This window comes from Myotis lucifugus, unplaced genomic scaffold (assembly GCF_000147115.1).
Source record: "Myotis lucifugus unplaced genomic scaffold, Myoluc2.0 scaffold_5, whole genome shotgun sequence".
Taxonomy (NCBI): domain Eukaryota; kingdom Metazoa; phylum Chordata; class Mammalia; order Chiroptera; family Vespertilionidae; genus Myotis; species Myotis lucifugus.
In genome coordinates this window covers 12,882,706-12,900,247 of record NW_005871053.1, presented here as the reverse complement: position 1 = coordinate 12,900,247, position 17,542 = coordinate 12,882,706, and the positions used below count along the sequence as shown (strand labels likewise).

The following is a 17,542-nucleotide window of genomic DNA, read 5'->3' as shown; positions in this document are numbered from 1 at the left end:
CTGGTTTAAATTCCACTTATTCCTTCTTACAAGTAAATGGTGCTCAATGACCTGGTTTGGTTCTATAGGCTACCGCCCCCACCCACCCATGGGGTCCAAGGCATTCAGAGTCAGAAAATACAATCTAACCTATTTCCAGAGTCTGGGACCTAGACAGTCACTCTCAGCTGCTCTGGACGAATCCGTGTTTCCCATCTATGAGTGAGAGAGAGGCAGTCCTGACCTTCTTTGAAACATAAGAGAATGACAATTTCACAGCCTTTGCTGTCAGCAAAAGAAGGAAAGAAGTCAGAAGTCTTTTTAGTCACCTTTCAAAATAAAAGAAACCAAAGAAGCAAACCTTCCCATGACTGGTGTCTCCTGTGGGTAGGCTCTTAAAGTTGCTATCAACTGGTTTCCTTCAAATGTGCTATATTTTTACTCACAAGGGAGAAGTTCTTAGCACTTGCTTGCACTGTGTACACGGAATCAACATCAATTCGCACCGACATAGATAGATTATAAGAAAAATTCAACAGGAGGGTTCTTGTTAAAAATGCCAAGGCTATACAAGCTGCCACTCCCTCCCCAACTCCGCCACCTTCTCACAATCAAGACAACACAGGCTTAAAAGGATAAAGGGAGAGAACAAGAAGTGGTAGTTGATGTCAATTCACAACTGGCCCATGGTTCAGTTGACTAATACAGGCCATTAGACACAGTGTGAGAGAGAGCACTCATTTAAGGAAATAGAAAACTGCAGATAATCTACCCCTCTACATAAGAGCCACAGAACTTCCTCCAAGCAGGTGCATTTCTGGCCAGACGTGGAGCCAGAGGCAACACCTGGGACGGCAGACACAAGAAGGAAGGAGGCCATACAGGAGGGCGCAGGGACACCGGGCCAGCTGTGCTGCAGGTGCCGGCAAAAAGCAGCTTTCTGAAGCCCATGGTAAACATGACCAAGAACTCACTCGTGGTGAACTTTCTATCGAGCATGATAATTACAAGGAATAAAGGAAAACCACAGATAATCCCCAGGTCACAAATCCATTTTTCTCTGGCTCCCCAGTGGGAGGCAGGAGGGATATCTTAAAAGATGCTCTGGTAAAAGTAGCCAAAGGACAGATACTTGGCTTCCTCTCCCCTCCTTGATATCCTCTGATCTGAACACTTTCAATTCATGACTAAGGCTAACAAAGGGATACTCAGAACATTTTTATGCAACTTTACCCACACACCACTTCACTTGGAGAAAGTCTTGTCAAGTTTCCTTATTTTACAGATGACAATCTGAGCCCCAGGGCAGTGAACTGTCAAAAGGCATAGAGTTCAAAGGCAAGGGGGTGGGGCAGGGTGGGGAGCAGTTAAGGGCAAGGAAGTGAGCCAAGGACTGAAAGAGACACCAGGAAACCTGAGAGTGATCTGCTTTTACAATCTTCAGAATGACTTTGACCGAGTCCCCAGTTGCTCAGCCCTCAGTCACCTCTTCTGTGAGACCTATTCAGCTGAACTGACAGAGTTGCTACAAGGAGAGCACTAGATGAGCATATTATACAGATATCATCATTTCCCAAGCCAAACGCATGCTCTGTAGTCAACGGGGCTCGTGGCTGGCCATATCTGCAAAGACAGGCACAAGTAACTTAGATTTAATATTAATTAATAAGTCTAAATTTCCAATGTGATATTCATATATCTGCAGGGGGTCTTTTTCACACAAATCTCCACTCAACTAGCTCTACTATTAGAAGTTTCCAATACACCAGAATAACCCATCTGTACCATTTGAAGAGATGGTCCCTATGGGAGATAATTAAAATAGCACAATTCCAGTTGCCACAAGTATTTAAAGCAACAATTTGCATCATTCCCACAGACTTTTGCAAAAGACTAGTTTGGCTTCAAAGAATCTGGAGTTTTTTCATCTGTGACAATAAAAACTTTACATCTAAAACTCCTAACACTGAAAATTCACTAAAATATGAGGATCACACTCTATTGCTCAGTATTCTTTTCATCTAAAGTGACTAAATCATATGTTCAGTAATACATTCAACAACTATTTACTGAGCTCTTTACTAAGTGTCACTTCCAGTTCTAAACACTGGGACTATAGAGCAGAGACCCTGCCTTCATGAAGGTGAACTTTAAATTAGGGTGGGGGTAGGATAGTGAGTAAATACAGATAATAAACAAAATTATGAAGTATAATATACAGCAGTGGTTTTTGAACTTTAGTGTGCATCAGAATCATTAGAGGGCTCTTAAAATACTAATTGTTGGGCCCTACCTCCAGAATATCTGATTCAGCAGATCCAGGAGTGAAAAAGCACAAGAGTTTGCATTTTTATCAAGTTTCCAAGGTGATGGTGAAGCTGCTGGTCTAGAATCACACCTTGAGAACCACTAATAGATCCGGGGATAAAAAGCAGGAGTGGGGGAGCTGCAATTTACCATAGGATGGCCATGGAAGCCTCCCTGATGTGACAGTTGAGCCAAGAATCTGAAGGCGGTACTAAAGGGTATTCCAGAGAGAGGGAGCAGCCAGTGCAAGGTCCTGAGGCAAAAGCATGCATGGCAAGGAGGCCGGCTTGACTGGAGTGGAGTGAGGGAGAGGAAGATGCAGGCAATGAGCTCAGCTAGACCCTGCGGTAGGCCACCATCAGGATTTTGACTTCGCTCTGAGATGGAAAGACATTACAGGGTTTTGAGTAAAGGCATGAGATAAGCCTTTAACTGACTGAACAGCATAATTCTGGATGCCATGTAGGGAACTACACATGAGGGGACGATCAGAAGAAGAGTACCATTTAGGGGGTGACCCTATGAACCCAGGCAGGAGATGATGGTAGCTTGGACCAGGATGACCGCAGGGGAGGTGCAGTGACGAGGTTAACAACAGGATTTGCTGACCAAATGGACAGGACACAGGGTATGAGAGAAAGAGAAATGTCGGTGAGCACCATACTTGTGGTCTGTCCACTAGAAGGATGGAGCTGCCATTAAAAGAGGTGGGGAGGGCTGTGGGAAGGGCACTTTGTTGGGGGCCTGGGGTCCCAGGGTTCTTCTGTATGGCAGCTATACAATCTGTAGAGGGAAAGGAAACTTGAGAACCCAAGAACATCATTTTACAGGTGATACATGGCTAGGAAAGAACTCGGCAGCAGGCACAGGGGACATTAGAAACCCAGGGGGCTAGACAGTGCTGGCGACTGGTATCCTCAAGTTTACTTTATAAACTCGTGTTAAGCCATATTCCATGGAGTATAAATACATGTTCACATTATTTCAATTTCCTAAAAATCTCTAATCTTACGATATCTGTAGTAACTTATAAGATGTATTAGTCAAAAGCACCTGTTCCTAAATCATTCACAGTTACAATACATATTTAAGGTTTATCCCCAGGACAACCTACTAAACTAGACCTAATGTGGCCCACTTAGATTCCTCAAGCAGGTGCACTTCTCTTCACTTACAAATCTTTGCAATTCAATTCTATCGCCAACTTTTCATGTCTTTCACCTGCAGGGTTACCTCCATGAGAGTAGACACCATGTCTCCTCCGTGGCTTACCACCCTATCAGCTCAGAGGCCTGTGCCTGGAACACAGTCAGCTGCCCACTTAAGATATATTAAACCCAAACACCTAGTGTTCACCTTTTCACCAGGGAAGGAACATTTTTCTTTTTTAACAAATGGAGGTTCTGGGAAACAGAAAAATGAAAAAACACACGATCCAGCAGAGAACTGACTTGAATGTCTCTGCTCTCAGTCTAAAAGTTCTTGTCTTTCCCAGGCTTTCACAGCTTGCGGTAATGTATAAAATTTAATTTAATAATGACAAAGAAGGCCCTTTAAGGCAGGACAGAGGAAAGGAAGGGGGAGATGTGAGGGAGGGCGGAGGGAGAGGGAAGACTGAGGCCATCTGCCTCACGTCCTCCGGGACGCTCTTCCTGGAAGCACAGCTCTGTCCCCACGAAGCTAACGGTGCACAGCTGGGTGCACAGCTGCAGGAGACGTCCAGCAGGAAAGCAGAGCAAAGCGATGCTCCCCACTGGGCTCACCCCACCAAGACTTCCTAAAGCTGCCGCTCAACTACTGCTGGCAGCTGGTACAGGATGGGAAGCTGCTTAAAATCTTCCCAAGTATTTCTCACCCATGGTGTGCAGCTGGGATGGAAAACGAAGTTTCCATAATCGATTGCATTCTCAGTTCCAGCTAGAGGTTTCACACATGTTACCATTTTCCAAGATCCCCAAATTCAGGGGGCCATATTAATCCGCTGTCCTTATTTACTTAAACCAAATGTGTGTGTGTGTGTGTGTGTGTGTGTGTGTGTGTGTGAATTTTGGCAAGTTTGTTAAACCATAATTCACATAATTATAAACTTCCTGAAACTCAAACCACATATTGTGGTTCACTAGAATGCACTTTATAGCCCCCAAAGGTTTTAATTTGCACATGTCCTCTGCTTTCTGAATGTAGCCAATGGCCCTTAACTCGTATGCTCTGCTTCAGTCTTCCTTAACATTATTAATCGTGTCATCATCTGCTGGCTGAGGCAGAGCTTGCTTAAAATCAAAGCTGAAAAGTATTTGTTAAAAAACTGTTTTCAGCCTTAAAACTATGCACTCGCATACATACCTAAATATTTTCTATTTCGCCTCCCTGTCTGTTAAGCTGGTATATTCGGACTTGTTTGAGCTTTCAGCTGCGACTTACATACCCACCCTCTACCACAAGAGGCAGGTGCATGTGCACAACCTGCCAAGAGAGGGTGTCCAGCACGCCTGCCGTGCAGTTCTCATTGACCAAAAGTTTGGGAGCACCTGTCCTGTGTCAGGCACTGTTGGGGGGTGCTGAGAGGGAGTGTTTACAGCTGGTAAGTATATGATCTGTAGGGAAGAGGGGACGCAGAGACCCAGGTTCACTGCCATCTAGTTGGAGTGTATAAAGGAGGGCACTTTCAAGCCACCAGGGTAAGGTGCTTGACGTAATGAGGGTGGGTCTCGAAGAGGTGAAGCAGAAAGCACAGGTGGAGGAGACGGGAAAAACAGGAGGGGCCTTCACGTGCCATTGAGGGGAGCCAGAGCTTTATGCCATCAGCAAGTCTTTAACTTTGCACCAGGGAACTGTATGGTCAGATTGGCATGGTAGATTTTTCACTCTGGTGATACTAGGGAAATCAAAGGGCTAACGGAGGAAGAGCAAAATGATATGGCGGGAGGTGAGATGGGGTGCTTATAGCCTGGCCTCCCTAGCCACCTCCTGTCGATGTTACAACAGCCTAAATAATTAAAGGGCACCAAACCCATCTCAATAAAAAAGCAGTATGGCCTAACTAGTTCTAAACCGAAATGTGTGTTAACTCCTTTAGCCCTCTAGCACAAGCACTTTCCCATTGCACAGATGTGGAGACTGAGTACCGAGAGGTTAAATGTCTTAGTTACAGGGTTAGAAGGAGCAGAGCCAGGATGTGAACCGAAGAAGTCTGGTTTCAAAGCCCACACACTCCTAAATCTGATGACAAGTCATCATTCCCTGATCTGGATGTCCCAGGAGCTTTCTGAGCTTTTTTGACACTAGCCCGAATACATACACGGAGCCCATATTACCTGCCTGAAGCAGCAGCCTCTCTTCCTTACAACACAGAAAATACTCTTTCCACCGCCCCTTGTCAAAGTGCACTTCACTGGAGCCAAAGAACACAGGAGGGCAACAAAAGAAACTGTCAGCTGTGGGCCTAAAACTCCACCACCGTGCACACCTCCCTCTGGCTCCTTGAGAAAAATACCTGAGTATTGGAAGCAAGTTAAGTCTAGTTCCACGTTTTCCTGGTAGAAGTTTTAGTCATAGTGTTAGATGCAGACTGAAGCTGAAAATGTATTCAAAGGCTGACTAAGGATATAATCTCCCTCCCAGAAAACCGAGATGCTACCCCGAGTCATACCAATGTGCCTCGTCAGTGAAAAGCCTAGTGCTTAAGCTTTATCTCATGGCCTCAGATACATTATGATAGGGGTAGTGATGAATTTCTAGAATTCTGGCTGCCTTAGCTCAGTACCAGATTTGGTTTCTGTTAGGAAAACTGAGGATGGAAAATTCAGACTCACACATACTCACACACCCCTAAAAGGCAAAAGTGAGTGAAAATGAGCATGAGCTCTTCCTCATATAATGTCATTGTTAGTACATCCTTCTAGAAAGTTCTTTAGAAAAGCAATGTTGTGAAATCAACATCTTTATAGAACCTGAAGAGTGGTCACCATTTCAAAGACTCCTAAGATCAATACATCTGCAGTGACCACCCCAAAGGTACCAGTTTATGTGAATTTCTGTTGGCTTAGAACAGCATCTCATTAATTCCGGACAAACGGGCTGAGTCACTGGCCAGACAAAGCACTGAGCTCTTCCTGACAATATGACAGAGCATCAAACTGGAAAATAAAACGCGGGGCCGTGGGAAGAGCATGACTTTCAAAGAGCCACTCCTTCTAGCACGTAGTACAGCAGAAACGATTACTCTTACCACGGCCTCCTATCCAAGCTGATTCTCAGGGAGTCACAAGACAGACAGGCTGTCCAAGCGCAGAAGAAATCATAAGATGTAAAGCCTTTCCCAACCTTTTCCAGTCTGAGGAGGGTGTGTTGTCACTACTGTGCTTCATTCTGCTCAAATGCTGCCTGAAGAGGACTGCTTCTCCTAAAACCTTACAGATGACGCTGTGTGTCTCGACTTGGAGAAGGGGGAGAAGGTGCTGAATGTGTTTCCTAGCCCAAAACAAAATCAATTTACGCAGAGATGTGCAGGGGTTAGTGACTGCGAACGGTCTTCCGCCCAAAACTGAGGTTGTTTCCATCCAGATTTGGGATTCTCTCCCTGGAAGTCCCACGGATGTGGGTCAAGGGCTCTAGAGCCAGACTCCACCACTTGTGCTACGAGTGCCCTGGGCAACTACCTTCCCCTCTGAACCTTCGGTTTTAGTCTGTAAAATGGGTGTAAAAGTGGCACTTCCCCACAGGACGGTGGTGAGGACTGAATGAGTCACAAAGCGTCAGCAGGGCACCTGGCCTGGCACACAGGAAGCACTCCACACACATCAGTTCCTGATTTCATACCCACCGTTGATGAAAACGTACGTTATTCCCACGCATTTGTACCGCTGGAAACAGAACCAAGTATATTAGCCTTATTCTCCCTTGTTGGCTGCATAATAAGGTGGGTGTTTTTTGTGATTTCAACCAGGCCCTTTAATTTTCCCTTTCCTAACCAAAAGTTCTGAGAAAGGAAATATGTGTAAATACAATAGAGGAAGTGACTTTTTTAAAAATAAAAATTTTGCTTTCTATTAGAATAGCAAAAATACTCTTTTTAGCCCTGGCCGGGTGGTTCAGTTAGTTGGTGCGTCATCTCATATACCAAAAAATTGCAGGTTCAATTCCCGGTCAGGACATAAACCTAGGTTGCGGATTCAATCCCCTGTCAGCATGAGTACAGGAGGCAACTGATCGATATTTCTCTCTCTTTCTCTCTCTCCCTCCCCCCCTTTCTCTCTCTAAAATCAATAAACATAACCTCGAGTGAGGATAAAACAAAACTCTTTTTAAAAGCCATGTTCATAATAATACTCTCAAGGTAAAATAAACACACATTACATTCAAAGTAATAAATGCAAACTTCTCCCCTGTTTAACTTTTATTTCAAAATACAAGGCCTAAAGAGCATAAAGATGTAGAGCAGTGGTTCTCAACCTTCCTGCCCTTTAAATACAGTTCCTCATGTTGTGTCCCAACCATAAAATTATTTTCGTTGCTACTTCATAACTGTAATGTTTCTACTGTTATGAATCGTAATGTAAATATCTGATATGCAGGCTGGTCTTAGGCGACCCCTGTGAAAGGGTCGTCCGACCGCCAAAGGGGTCGCGACCCACAGGTTGAGGACCGCTGATGTAGAGGGAAGAGGGCACACACAGTCTGAGTGAAAGTAATGTTCCATTTGCTCAAATATAACAGGTAGCAACACTGTGCTGTCGCTGTGAGTCTCCACTCTCAAGGCCCCGTCACCCACGGGCACAGATGCCAGCAAAAGACCCACAGACTCTGGGGTCAGCTTTTGTTCCGTGACCAACTGGTCAAATTCCTATAAAATGGGGATACCAGTGGCATCTACCTGTTCCAAGGAGGAAACATTCCAAATGTGTGTTAAGTGATAGTCTTATTTCATAGTTAAAACAAAAAAATTAATTCTAAATACTCAGGTCAGAAACTATGGAGAAAATGAAATGTGAATTCTCGAAAGTTCTAGCTCCAGAGCTATAAAGAGTGCAATTAAATGCCTGTTCACCCACCATTATGCGTCTAGGGATGGCAATTTTAGTTCGTGTTATGTGCAGGCATGAGGTCACAGACACAGAAAGCGCACCAAGGAAGGCCCAGCGTGGCTGTACACACAGTCCTCCCCACGTGCCAGGCACTGTTCTGAGCACTTTGCATGGAGTCATTAACCCTCACAACACCCAGGTGCTGGCTCCCTGCACATGCCCTGCAGAGCCCCGCAGCCCCACAGAGCGCGTGTACTGGGTTACACTCACCACTAACTACCACCCACAGTGGGGGAAAGAACCAGAGGCCTGAGAGGGAGAGGAAGTCCGGAAATCTGAGAAAAAGAGAAAGACACTGTGCTCCAGGAGGCCCGGGGATGGAGCTCGGGTCCTTAATCTGACAAGAACAGTGGGATGAGGTCACTGGCTGGGTACCAAGTGGCGGAACACGGCAGGGGTTGACCCATCTCTATGTTCCTAACGCAGTTCACTGCTACTTTGAGCCTCATACTGAGAAATGATCATTTTATCACAAAACAGAAACAGTTAGTTGCACTTCCATATCAGCTTAGAGCAAGATGAATGAGAAGTTAACTTCTAAGTTCCTTAATTAGTAAGCACTGCCTTTGTGAAACTCATAGAGCTCCTCCTCAGAGTTGAACCTCTTACAGGACAAATCTGAGGTACCTATGACCTCCAGGCAGTGCGAGGGAGAGGCGGTGTGATCCTGTTGGTGGTAATAACAGCAGCCACAATAGCAACGGGAGCAATAGTAGTAACAGTACTAGAAGTGCCATCAACAGCCACAGTGGAGCAGCAGCTGTTGGTATTTACCAAGTGCCTATCATCATATATGGATGCTGGCCACTGTTAAGGTCACTGGACATAAAGAGCCTCATTTGACTTCACACAAAAATGATGAGGCGGGTTATATTTGTATTTCCCTCTATGGAAACTGAGTCTTAAAGAGGTTAGGGAACCTGACCGAGGTCAGAGAGCTTGAGTGGTGACCTGGGAATTTCAGCCCGGGCTGATGACCCCCAAGCTTGTACTTAACTAGACTACTCTGGTGCTGAACGGTTTGAAGCTTTTGTCCACAAATGTGTTCAGTTATCACTTGTTTAGTTGAAGTATTTTTTTTCAAACTGTCCTTAGCCTGTGGAATAAGGACCATTCTTCATTCTTTACAATGAGGACGAGATTTTATATATATATATATATATATATATATATATATATATATATATATATAACACACACACACTAACTTGGATGCCTCAAGAACAAAATTCAACATTAATAATAAGAGCCACCAAAGCAGGGAGGGAGAAGATAGATGAATCAAGAATGGCCAAAGACTGATAAGGTGATGGGTATAAGAGGGTCCTTCCAATTTTCTCTCTTCTTTGGGCTGTGCTTGAAATTTTGCATTAATAAGAGGTTTGAACATGGCTTTTACTATTGAGAGTTCATTACTGACTCATTTCCTTTCATTTGTTTTACTAGGTTAGAACTTACGTGGTTTAAAATTCAACATGTTATGAAAGTCATACACTAAGCAGTGAGGGGTAAACAACAAATCAAAGAGATGACTCAAGGCCTATCCTTGTGTTGGGTGTGTGTTTGTTTTCTGTTGAAACGCTTGCATTTCGAATAACTCCAAACCCTCCAATTTGTTTAGAAACAAAACTGGGACCAAGGACTGTGATCAACTCTCATGTAATAACTAAATTCATGCTAAACACACACACACACACACACACACACACACACACACACAAACTGGGACCAAGGACTGTGATCAACTCTCATGTAATAACTAAATTCATGCTAAACACACACACACACACACACACACACACACACACACACACGAAACAGGGCCCTTTCCCTCCAACTCAAAAAAGAAGCCGATTAGGCTGATTCAACATTTGGGGCGAACTCCAACATTCTTCAACGACAGATGTTAGGTCAGCGATTCTCACCAAGGACGATACTAGTAATATCTCATGCCTGGAGCCAGAGGGCTGCACCCCCTTCAGTGACAGGGACAGTCCATTACAGGGAAGGACTGTCCAGCCAAAAATACCAAAAGCACTGATCGCCGAGAGGACTGCTGAGACAGGCCTTCATGGCCATGAGTAAAACAAGAGTCAACCTGCATCCGGCTACGTATTACCCCAGGCCACTCAGATTCCTTGAGCAGATTAACAAACTGAGAGGTTCTGTACATAGAGGGGCTGCCTGATGCATTCACTCGGTGGACACTTACTTGTCAGCGTGCCAGACGACGGTTCAGAATAGCCAGGCAGGTCAGATTTAAGAGCAAAGTGAGCCCTAGATTTTAAGAGCTCACAATTCTTTCTACCACCTCTTTTGAAATAAAAGATTTTAAATTAACGTGTACAATGCTTTACACTTTCAAACTCATCAAAAAACTCTCAAAGTGCTTTTCTTACAGTTATATAAATATCAGCAGTATTCAATCTAAACGGTAGAAAATATAATTAAAAGTAAAATTGTTCTTTATCAAAGGGCTATTATTTCTAGGATGATCTAACAAAGATTTATCAAAACAATAGGAAAACGTGTTACGCCTAAGAACCAAACATTCTATAACACAGAAGCCCAAATACATTCTTAAAACAGATTACGTGTATTTATTCATTTCTTAGGCACGATTCTATATTCCTTGAAAATGTAACACTTCTGTAAACAAGTAAAGATTTTATCTTTATCAGCTTTACCTGCTATTTGTACTGAACCATCCTCACCCAGAAGAATATTACCAGCTTTCAAATCCCTATTAGAAAAAAAGAAGAAGAAGAAGAATGAATTGTGCAGTACCGATATTATATTGCATTAACTCACTCAGGGAGATTTTAAAGCATATCATAGAATACAGCTAGTTTGGCATTATTTTATAAATACTAAAATTATAGCATAGATTTCAAAAATTATAAAATACATGTGATTTTATAGTTTGTTCCTCGGGAGTGGTTGGGATGTTAGTAACAAATATTTTCTGTGAAGTCAATATCCAGATTTAATTAAATCAATAGTGAGTAGATGCTTTCTTTTATGTTAGAGTTAAGATTGTCCATATATTCACAATACTATTGTTTTATCAAGAATTAAAGCCCAGCCTATGTAAAGCCGTTCTATTTGTCTGTGGTGTAATTCCAAATTAATCCCATCAGCCTCTTAAACAATTGATTTGATCAGTCTCTCCTCTGAAGAGACACTGATTATGAACATGACTTACAATATCCTATAATATATTTCTTCACTATATAGAAGTGTGCTAAGTGGTCTTAATAATTTAAAAATGACAATCTATAAGTTTAGTTTCTAAAGTAATATTTTTCTAATTACTGAAAGAAAGTAAATTGCTCACTTATAGTTCTGAGTAGGGAAATTAAAATATCAGTATTACTGGTAAATGGTTATTTATTTACAACTATACCTAAGAACCCCAATAACGCTAACCCATCCAAAACACCGGTTCTCATAGTCTATGCTGTTTGGCTATCTAAATTGGCATTTTATATCTCAAGGAAGATGAAATCAGTGCCTCCTCCTTCCCTCTCACCATCATGTCAAAAATAATGAACATATTACAATGTCTGGAACAGTCTAGCCTGTATTAGAAAGTTAGAATGATATCCAATTCTAATGAGCATGCTTGAAGAGCAGCAGGTGAACTGATGTTTTTTCATGAGTCCACTCAGTACCCTTTATATTCTATTTTCTTTCTTAAGTATCCCTCCTCCATCTATGTAGCCTAAGTTAGAAATAGTGCCAATACCTACCTACCTGCAACATGTCTTTCCTTAATAGTCTTTATTAACTAGGACTAAAGATGCAGCTGAATTTGAACATCTCTGCAGAGGCCATACCTGTGAATCTGGCCGTTTCTGTGTAGATAGTCTAAGCCTTCCAAAACCTCTTTAAGAATTGTTGCTATTATTGCCTCTTCCAGAACTCCGTTCTTGTGTTCTCCTCGGTTGACGATGTATTTTATGATATCCAACATTGAACCTAAGTGGACAGGCAGAAGAACCGAAAAAACTGGGTGAGCGTCCTCATTGCCTTTCCAGAACGGGGTTCCCTATTTAGAAAAGTAAATGAGGACATAAAAATATGTTTTTTGTTTACAAATATCCCCAAGGCACACAAACACTCACATGGCAACCCATGGCCAGACACAATACATACAAGTTTGCAGGGTCACTTTCAGTTGAAGTGAGAAGGATTCTGGGTCAGGAACCGGAAGACTATTCAGGGCCACTTCCCAGTGAACCCCTTTTTCCCTAGACATGCAGCTGGTTACAGACTCAAAAGAGGGTTCAAGACATCTGAACTGAAAAAAGAAAGGACCAGAAGGCCAGGAGGGAGGCGGCAGTGAGCCACCCAGAGCAGCTGATACAGGTGGGAGGAGAGAGACGGTGTATTGCCTCTAGGCCTGCTGGTAACCACAAGATTCCTTTCTGTGACTCCAGGCAATCTGTATTTTCACTGACGTGGTAGTTGACATACTGACTTTTTATAATAAAAGAATGAATACACAGTGCTCTGCTATAATAAACTGATTAGCATCCTTGGCACTGTGAATTCATGTTTCAGCACAGAGTAATTAATATTCCGAACCTCTGGGTCATTTTAAAAACCAATATCCCCCAGGGGAGTCAACATTTCTGATGTGTTAACAAATGGCTTACCTCAGGATCTGACTTAGGCTCCAAGCTCTCCATGATTAACTAAGAGGGCTGAGTTTCCTCATCAGATGTTACTACACCAGATTAACCACCCACCCCTCATTAAGAGATGGAATGTGATAAAATATTATAGAAGAAAACAAATGCACATGTCCGACCTCAGAGAGAAATGGAACATCTGTTTATTCATTGACGCTTGGATTTTTGGCTCATTCAGAATATTATACTTCCAAAACCATTTGATTGTTACCTTATAAGGACACACCATACCAGGCATATATGCAGTTCTGGCCTGGCCGGCTGAAAGCAAGCTGAGCAAGCATCCACTTCTGCCCACACTCGCCTTCCCTGTGGAAACGTAAAGCCTGGTCCCCTTACCCACCAAAGCCCAGGAGACTAAACTGTACTCTTTTAAAAGACAATGAAATTTTCTGGCGAGTCCTGAGGAAAGTGGGCAGGGGATATTCTCAGGCTTATAAAAGGTTAATTGGGATAAAAATAAATAAAGAGAGGAAGTAAAATCCTCAGCCTGAACAGAGTATCTGGGGCCATCCAGCATCCCAGGTTACCGTGGGTGGGCCCCTCGAGAAGAGACTAGATCAGCGGTTCTCAACCAGGGGTCGCCTAAGACCATCGGAAAGCAAATATATAATTACATATTGTTTTTGTGATTAATCACTATGCTTTAATTATGTTCAATTTGTAACAATGAAATTGGGGGTCACCACAACATGAGGAACTGTATTAAAGGGTCGCGGCATTAGGAAGGTTGAGAACCACTGGACTAGATCCTGTCATGGATAAAGTGCCATCCTCAAGAAGCAGGCCTGACACTTGACCGCTGTGTCCGGCTCCAATAGGCTTCCTTTTGCTTCTGTCTTTCCTTTTTCATTTCACTTTTTAATTAAAAACCAAGCAGGCACTCAAGGAAACAATGGTGCACAGGATTGACAATACCAGAATAGAGCCGAACTCAGAGCTGCCAGGCTCCCTACTGAGACCTCCACAGCAGCCCCAAGGCCATTACCACGCATTCGTCATCTCATTTCTGGGCTTCTGCTTGATCCAACATACTTTCTTTAAAAAAATAAAATAAAATAAAATGCCTCCCTGGTTCAGCCTTAGCTGGCAAAGGGTCTGCAGATGAAATTGGGCTGCTCTACAGCCCATGTTGTGCTGAGCCAGTTTGGGCTTCGTCCAGGCACCACAAAATGTTCTCCTTTGCTCCTTAACCACACTTCACATCTCAGGGTGCTAGACAGTGCGTGGTGCCCTGGAGAGAGGACACGCTGGAGAAGTGGGGATGCTGGATGTTATGAAGGAAATAACTTGCTTTCTGTGCTTCAACGTGGGGGCGTGTAGAGTGAAGGTGGTAATACGTCAGGCATTGCTTTGAAGTCAACAGGTCCTACAGTCACACATTCCAGCACTGAAGGTAACTGTGACCTTGGGCAAGCTATTTAACTCTCTGACCTTTCGGAAAACAGGGATGGTGACACCTGCCATTCGAGGATGTTGTCCACATTCCGTGAAATAAGTACAATGCCTTGAACAGGATCTAGCCACAGAGGAAGTGTTCCACAAAGTTAAAGGTTATCATTATCATTCCCTATCAATTATGATGCTAAAAGGTTAAAAGAAATAAAATACACAAGTGCAAAAGTGACTTATCAATTATACGATCCAGGGCTTTTATAACTTCAGTGATCAGAGGCTAGTTCGAGAAAGTGACTTTCCCTGCCCGAGTGCAAACATGAGATGAAATAGTGCCACTTCTGATCAATACCGCACGCAAATAATTTAACATGTGGAAAGTCTCTCTCCATTTCAATTGAGACATTTACTGAGGACCCACTGGGTCTCAGATGCAATGAATTAAAAGTGCATTCGAGCCTTGCTCAGTGGATAGAGCATCGGCCCGTGGACTGAAGGGCATGTACATAGGTTGCAGGCTCAATCCCTGGCCCTGGACAGTCCGCATGTGAGAGAAAACCAATTGATGTGTCTCTCTCACATCAATGTTTCTCTCTCCCTGTCTCTCCACCTCCTTTCCACTCTCTCTAAAAATCCATAGAAAGATATCTTTGGGTGAGGATTAACAAAAGAAACAAACAAAAAAGTGCATTCAACTGTGCTTGCTTCATGAATCCACAATCTAAATCTGCACTGTCCAACACTGTAGCCACTAGCCACCTGCATTATTTAAATATAAGCTAATTAAGACAAAACAGAAATTGAGTGCCTCAGTAGCACCAGCCAATGCCAAGTGCTCAGCAGCCACATGTAACTAGCAGACACTGGATAGCACAGCTATCGAACATTCCCATCACCGCAGCACTGAAATAAAGCATTATATTGCAATGTGTCAAGGACTTGAATAATGTTTAAAAGGAAGGGTTTAGGGAAGGAAGAACTGGTTAACATTTGTGAAGAGAGTGCGGGATAGCTGCAGAGAGCAGGTGAGCTTTTAGGACTTGAACGCGTGGAGAGGAAAGAGCAGATCTAGGGCTGAGGGGCAGCACAGGTGAGGGCACAGAGACATCAGAGAGCAGGAAGGATTTAGGGAGTCTAACCTACGCCACGAAAATCGGGGTAGAAGGGGACACATATTCTAGAAGTTAAGCTGAACTGGACTTTATTCTCTAAGCCAGTAATAAACCATGCAAAACTTTTTAAAATTGATTTTAGAGAGAAAGGCAGGCAAAGGGAGAGAGAATGAAACATCAATGAGAGAAACATTGATAGGCTGCCTCCCACTGGGGATTGAGCCTGCAACCTGAGCATGTGCCCTGACCACGAATAGAACCAGCAGCCTCGTGGAGCATGGGACAATGCTCAACCAACTGAGCCACACCGGCCAGGGCCCATGCAAAACTTAAATATAGGTGTAAGGGGATCAAATCTGAAATCTTAACCAATATGCAGGCTTCTACAGAAGGAAAACAAGCAAACAATGACAAAATCCACTTACCTCCACTTAGTAATTTCATGACCAGCCAAAGTTCATCTTTTACCACAAAAGAGGTGTAATAGGTCACTACGTTGGGATGGCTGCACTGACTCATGGCTTGAATTTCTTTCTATAAAAAAAGCACAACATGACATAGTAGTACCATGGGATAAAAATCGGGAAAACACAAGTGAACCACAGTTGAGCATCTGGCTAACTTTCCTACTTACAAGCATACCTGGGGAGGGGGGCTGTGGTAGGGCGCTGCCTAAACCTTTTCTTCCAAGTAGCTACATCAGACCTAACCCTCTTACTCTCATTATCAACTTGCTAGGATCAGAAAGGCCTGTGTAGACCATAGACCTCTGAACCAGCCACAGGTCAGAGGAATTTCAGGTCACCATATTGCCCAGACGACCCCCCACTCTGCCAGCAAGACCCTGCCGTACATGACTAAGTGCCTCTGACCTGAATTGGAGGCCTCCACGGACAGACGAAAGGCTAGGCGAGTTATTAGGAGACATGGTGGCTCCTGGTGCCACCCTGAACTCTGGTGCCTGTCTTAGCTCCTCCCTTATCTAAAAGGGGACAACAGACTATTTCTGTTTTTCTCAGGGCTGCTGTGATGGTAACTGAGAAATACATAAGAAAATGCTAGATTATCATTTCCCAAACTATTTCCCATGGTAAATGTCCACCAAGGAGATAAAGGGGCAGAGGGGGACTGGTAAAGTGAAATGGGCTTGAAAAACATCAGATACTAAATCTCCTTCTAAAAGAGTCACAGGAATATTGGTACTGTCAAAGGCTCTGAGAAGTCCTGCACTAGGTAAGCTGTCCTAGTTGAACCCAGATTAAAAATGTAGGAAAACAATACGTTGTGTATCGCAGTTCAGGCAACACTGCTGTAGTTTTACAGGGAGACGCAGAACAGCAAAGTTTTGAAATCATACAAATGGGAAACTTCAATAAACCACCGTTTTCGGCAATAGTCAAGTTCATTTTGGTTTTGGTTTGTCATTTTAAGTTACTGCCAGATGACTGGTATAAAGCTTCAGCCAAATGATAACCCTCAATCAAAGGTATCAGACGAGTGTAACTCACTTTTAAGGTGCTATCGACAAGCCACAAGAAAAACCTGTTATCAAAGAAGCCTCATTTATGCTATCATGTATTTATGATGAAAGAAGTGTATTTGTGCATCCTATTAATATTTTCAACAACACTGAGCATCTAGTTAACTTCGAGTTAATGTAAAATTGCCTGACAATAATAATTTGGGCTGCAATCTTTGCATATTCAGTACTAATTAATCCTCAAATTACTAAACGCTGTATGTCAGACAACTGCCAAAATACCACGACATGTAACACATACACACACCTTATTTTATAGGCTTACTTAAGTGCTTTTAACCATGGATAATCTCCTAAGAAAATCACTAATTTTTCCATTTTCTTTTAATTATTTAAGAACAGTTTCCCTTCATTGTTTCCCTCTTCCATTTAACTGATCACAGGTTTTCTAAATCTGACACTTTCGATTCAGCAACTCCTGTCCTTTGA

The 17,542-nt window shown here is 43.1% G+C and overlaps 1 protein-coding gene across 1 annotated transcript in view; it reads right to left on the bottom strand.

Moving 5' to 3' along the window:
* The window catches only part of STK39 (serine/threonine kinase 39), a 228,171-nt gene that overhangs the window by 172,577 nt on the left and 38,052 nt on the right, over positions 1 to 17,542 (bottom strand). The window contains exons 3-5 of the mRNA XM_023743558.1: positions 15,999 to 16,107; positions 12,209 to 12,350; positions 11,057 to 11,112 (exon numbers count right to left, since the gene is read on the bottom strand). Coding sequence (XP_023599326.1) covers positions 11,057 to 11,112; positions 12,209 to 12,350; positions 15,999 to 16,107 — 307 coding nt within the window. The remainder of the gene's footprint in view (positions 1 to 11,056; positions 11,113 to 12,208; positions 12,351 to 15,998; positions 16,108 to 17,542) is intronic.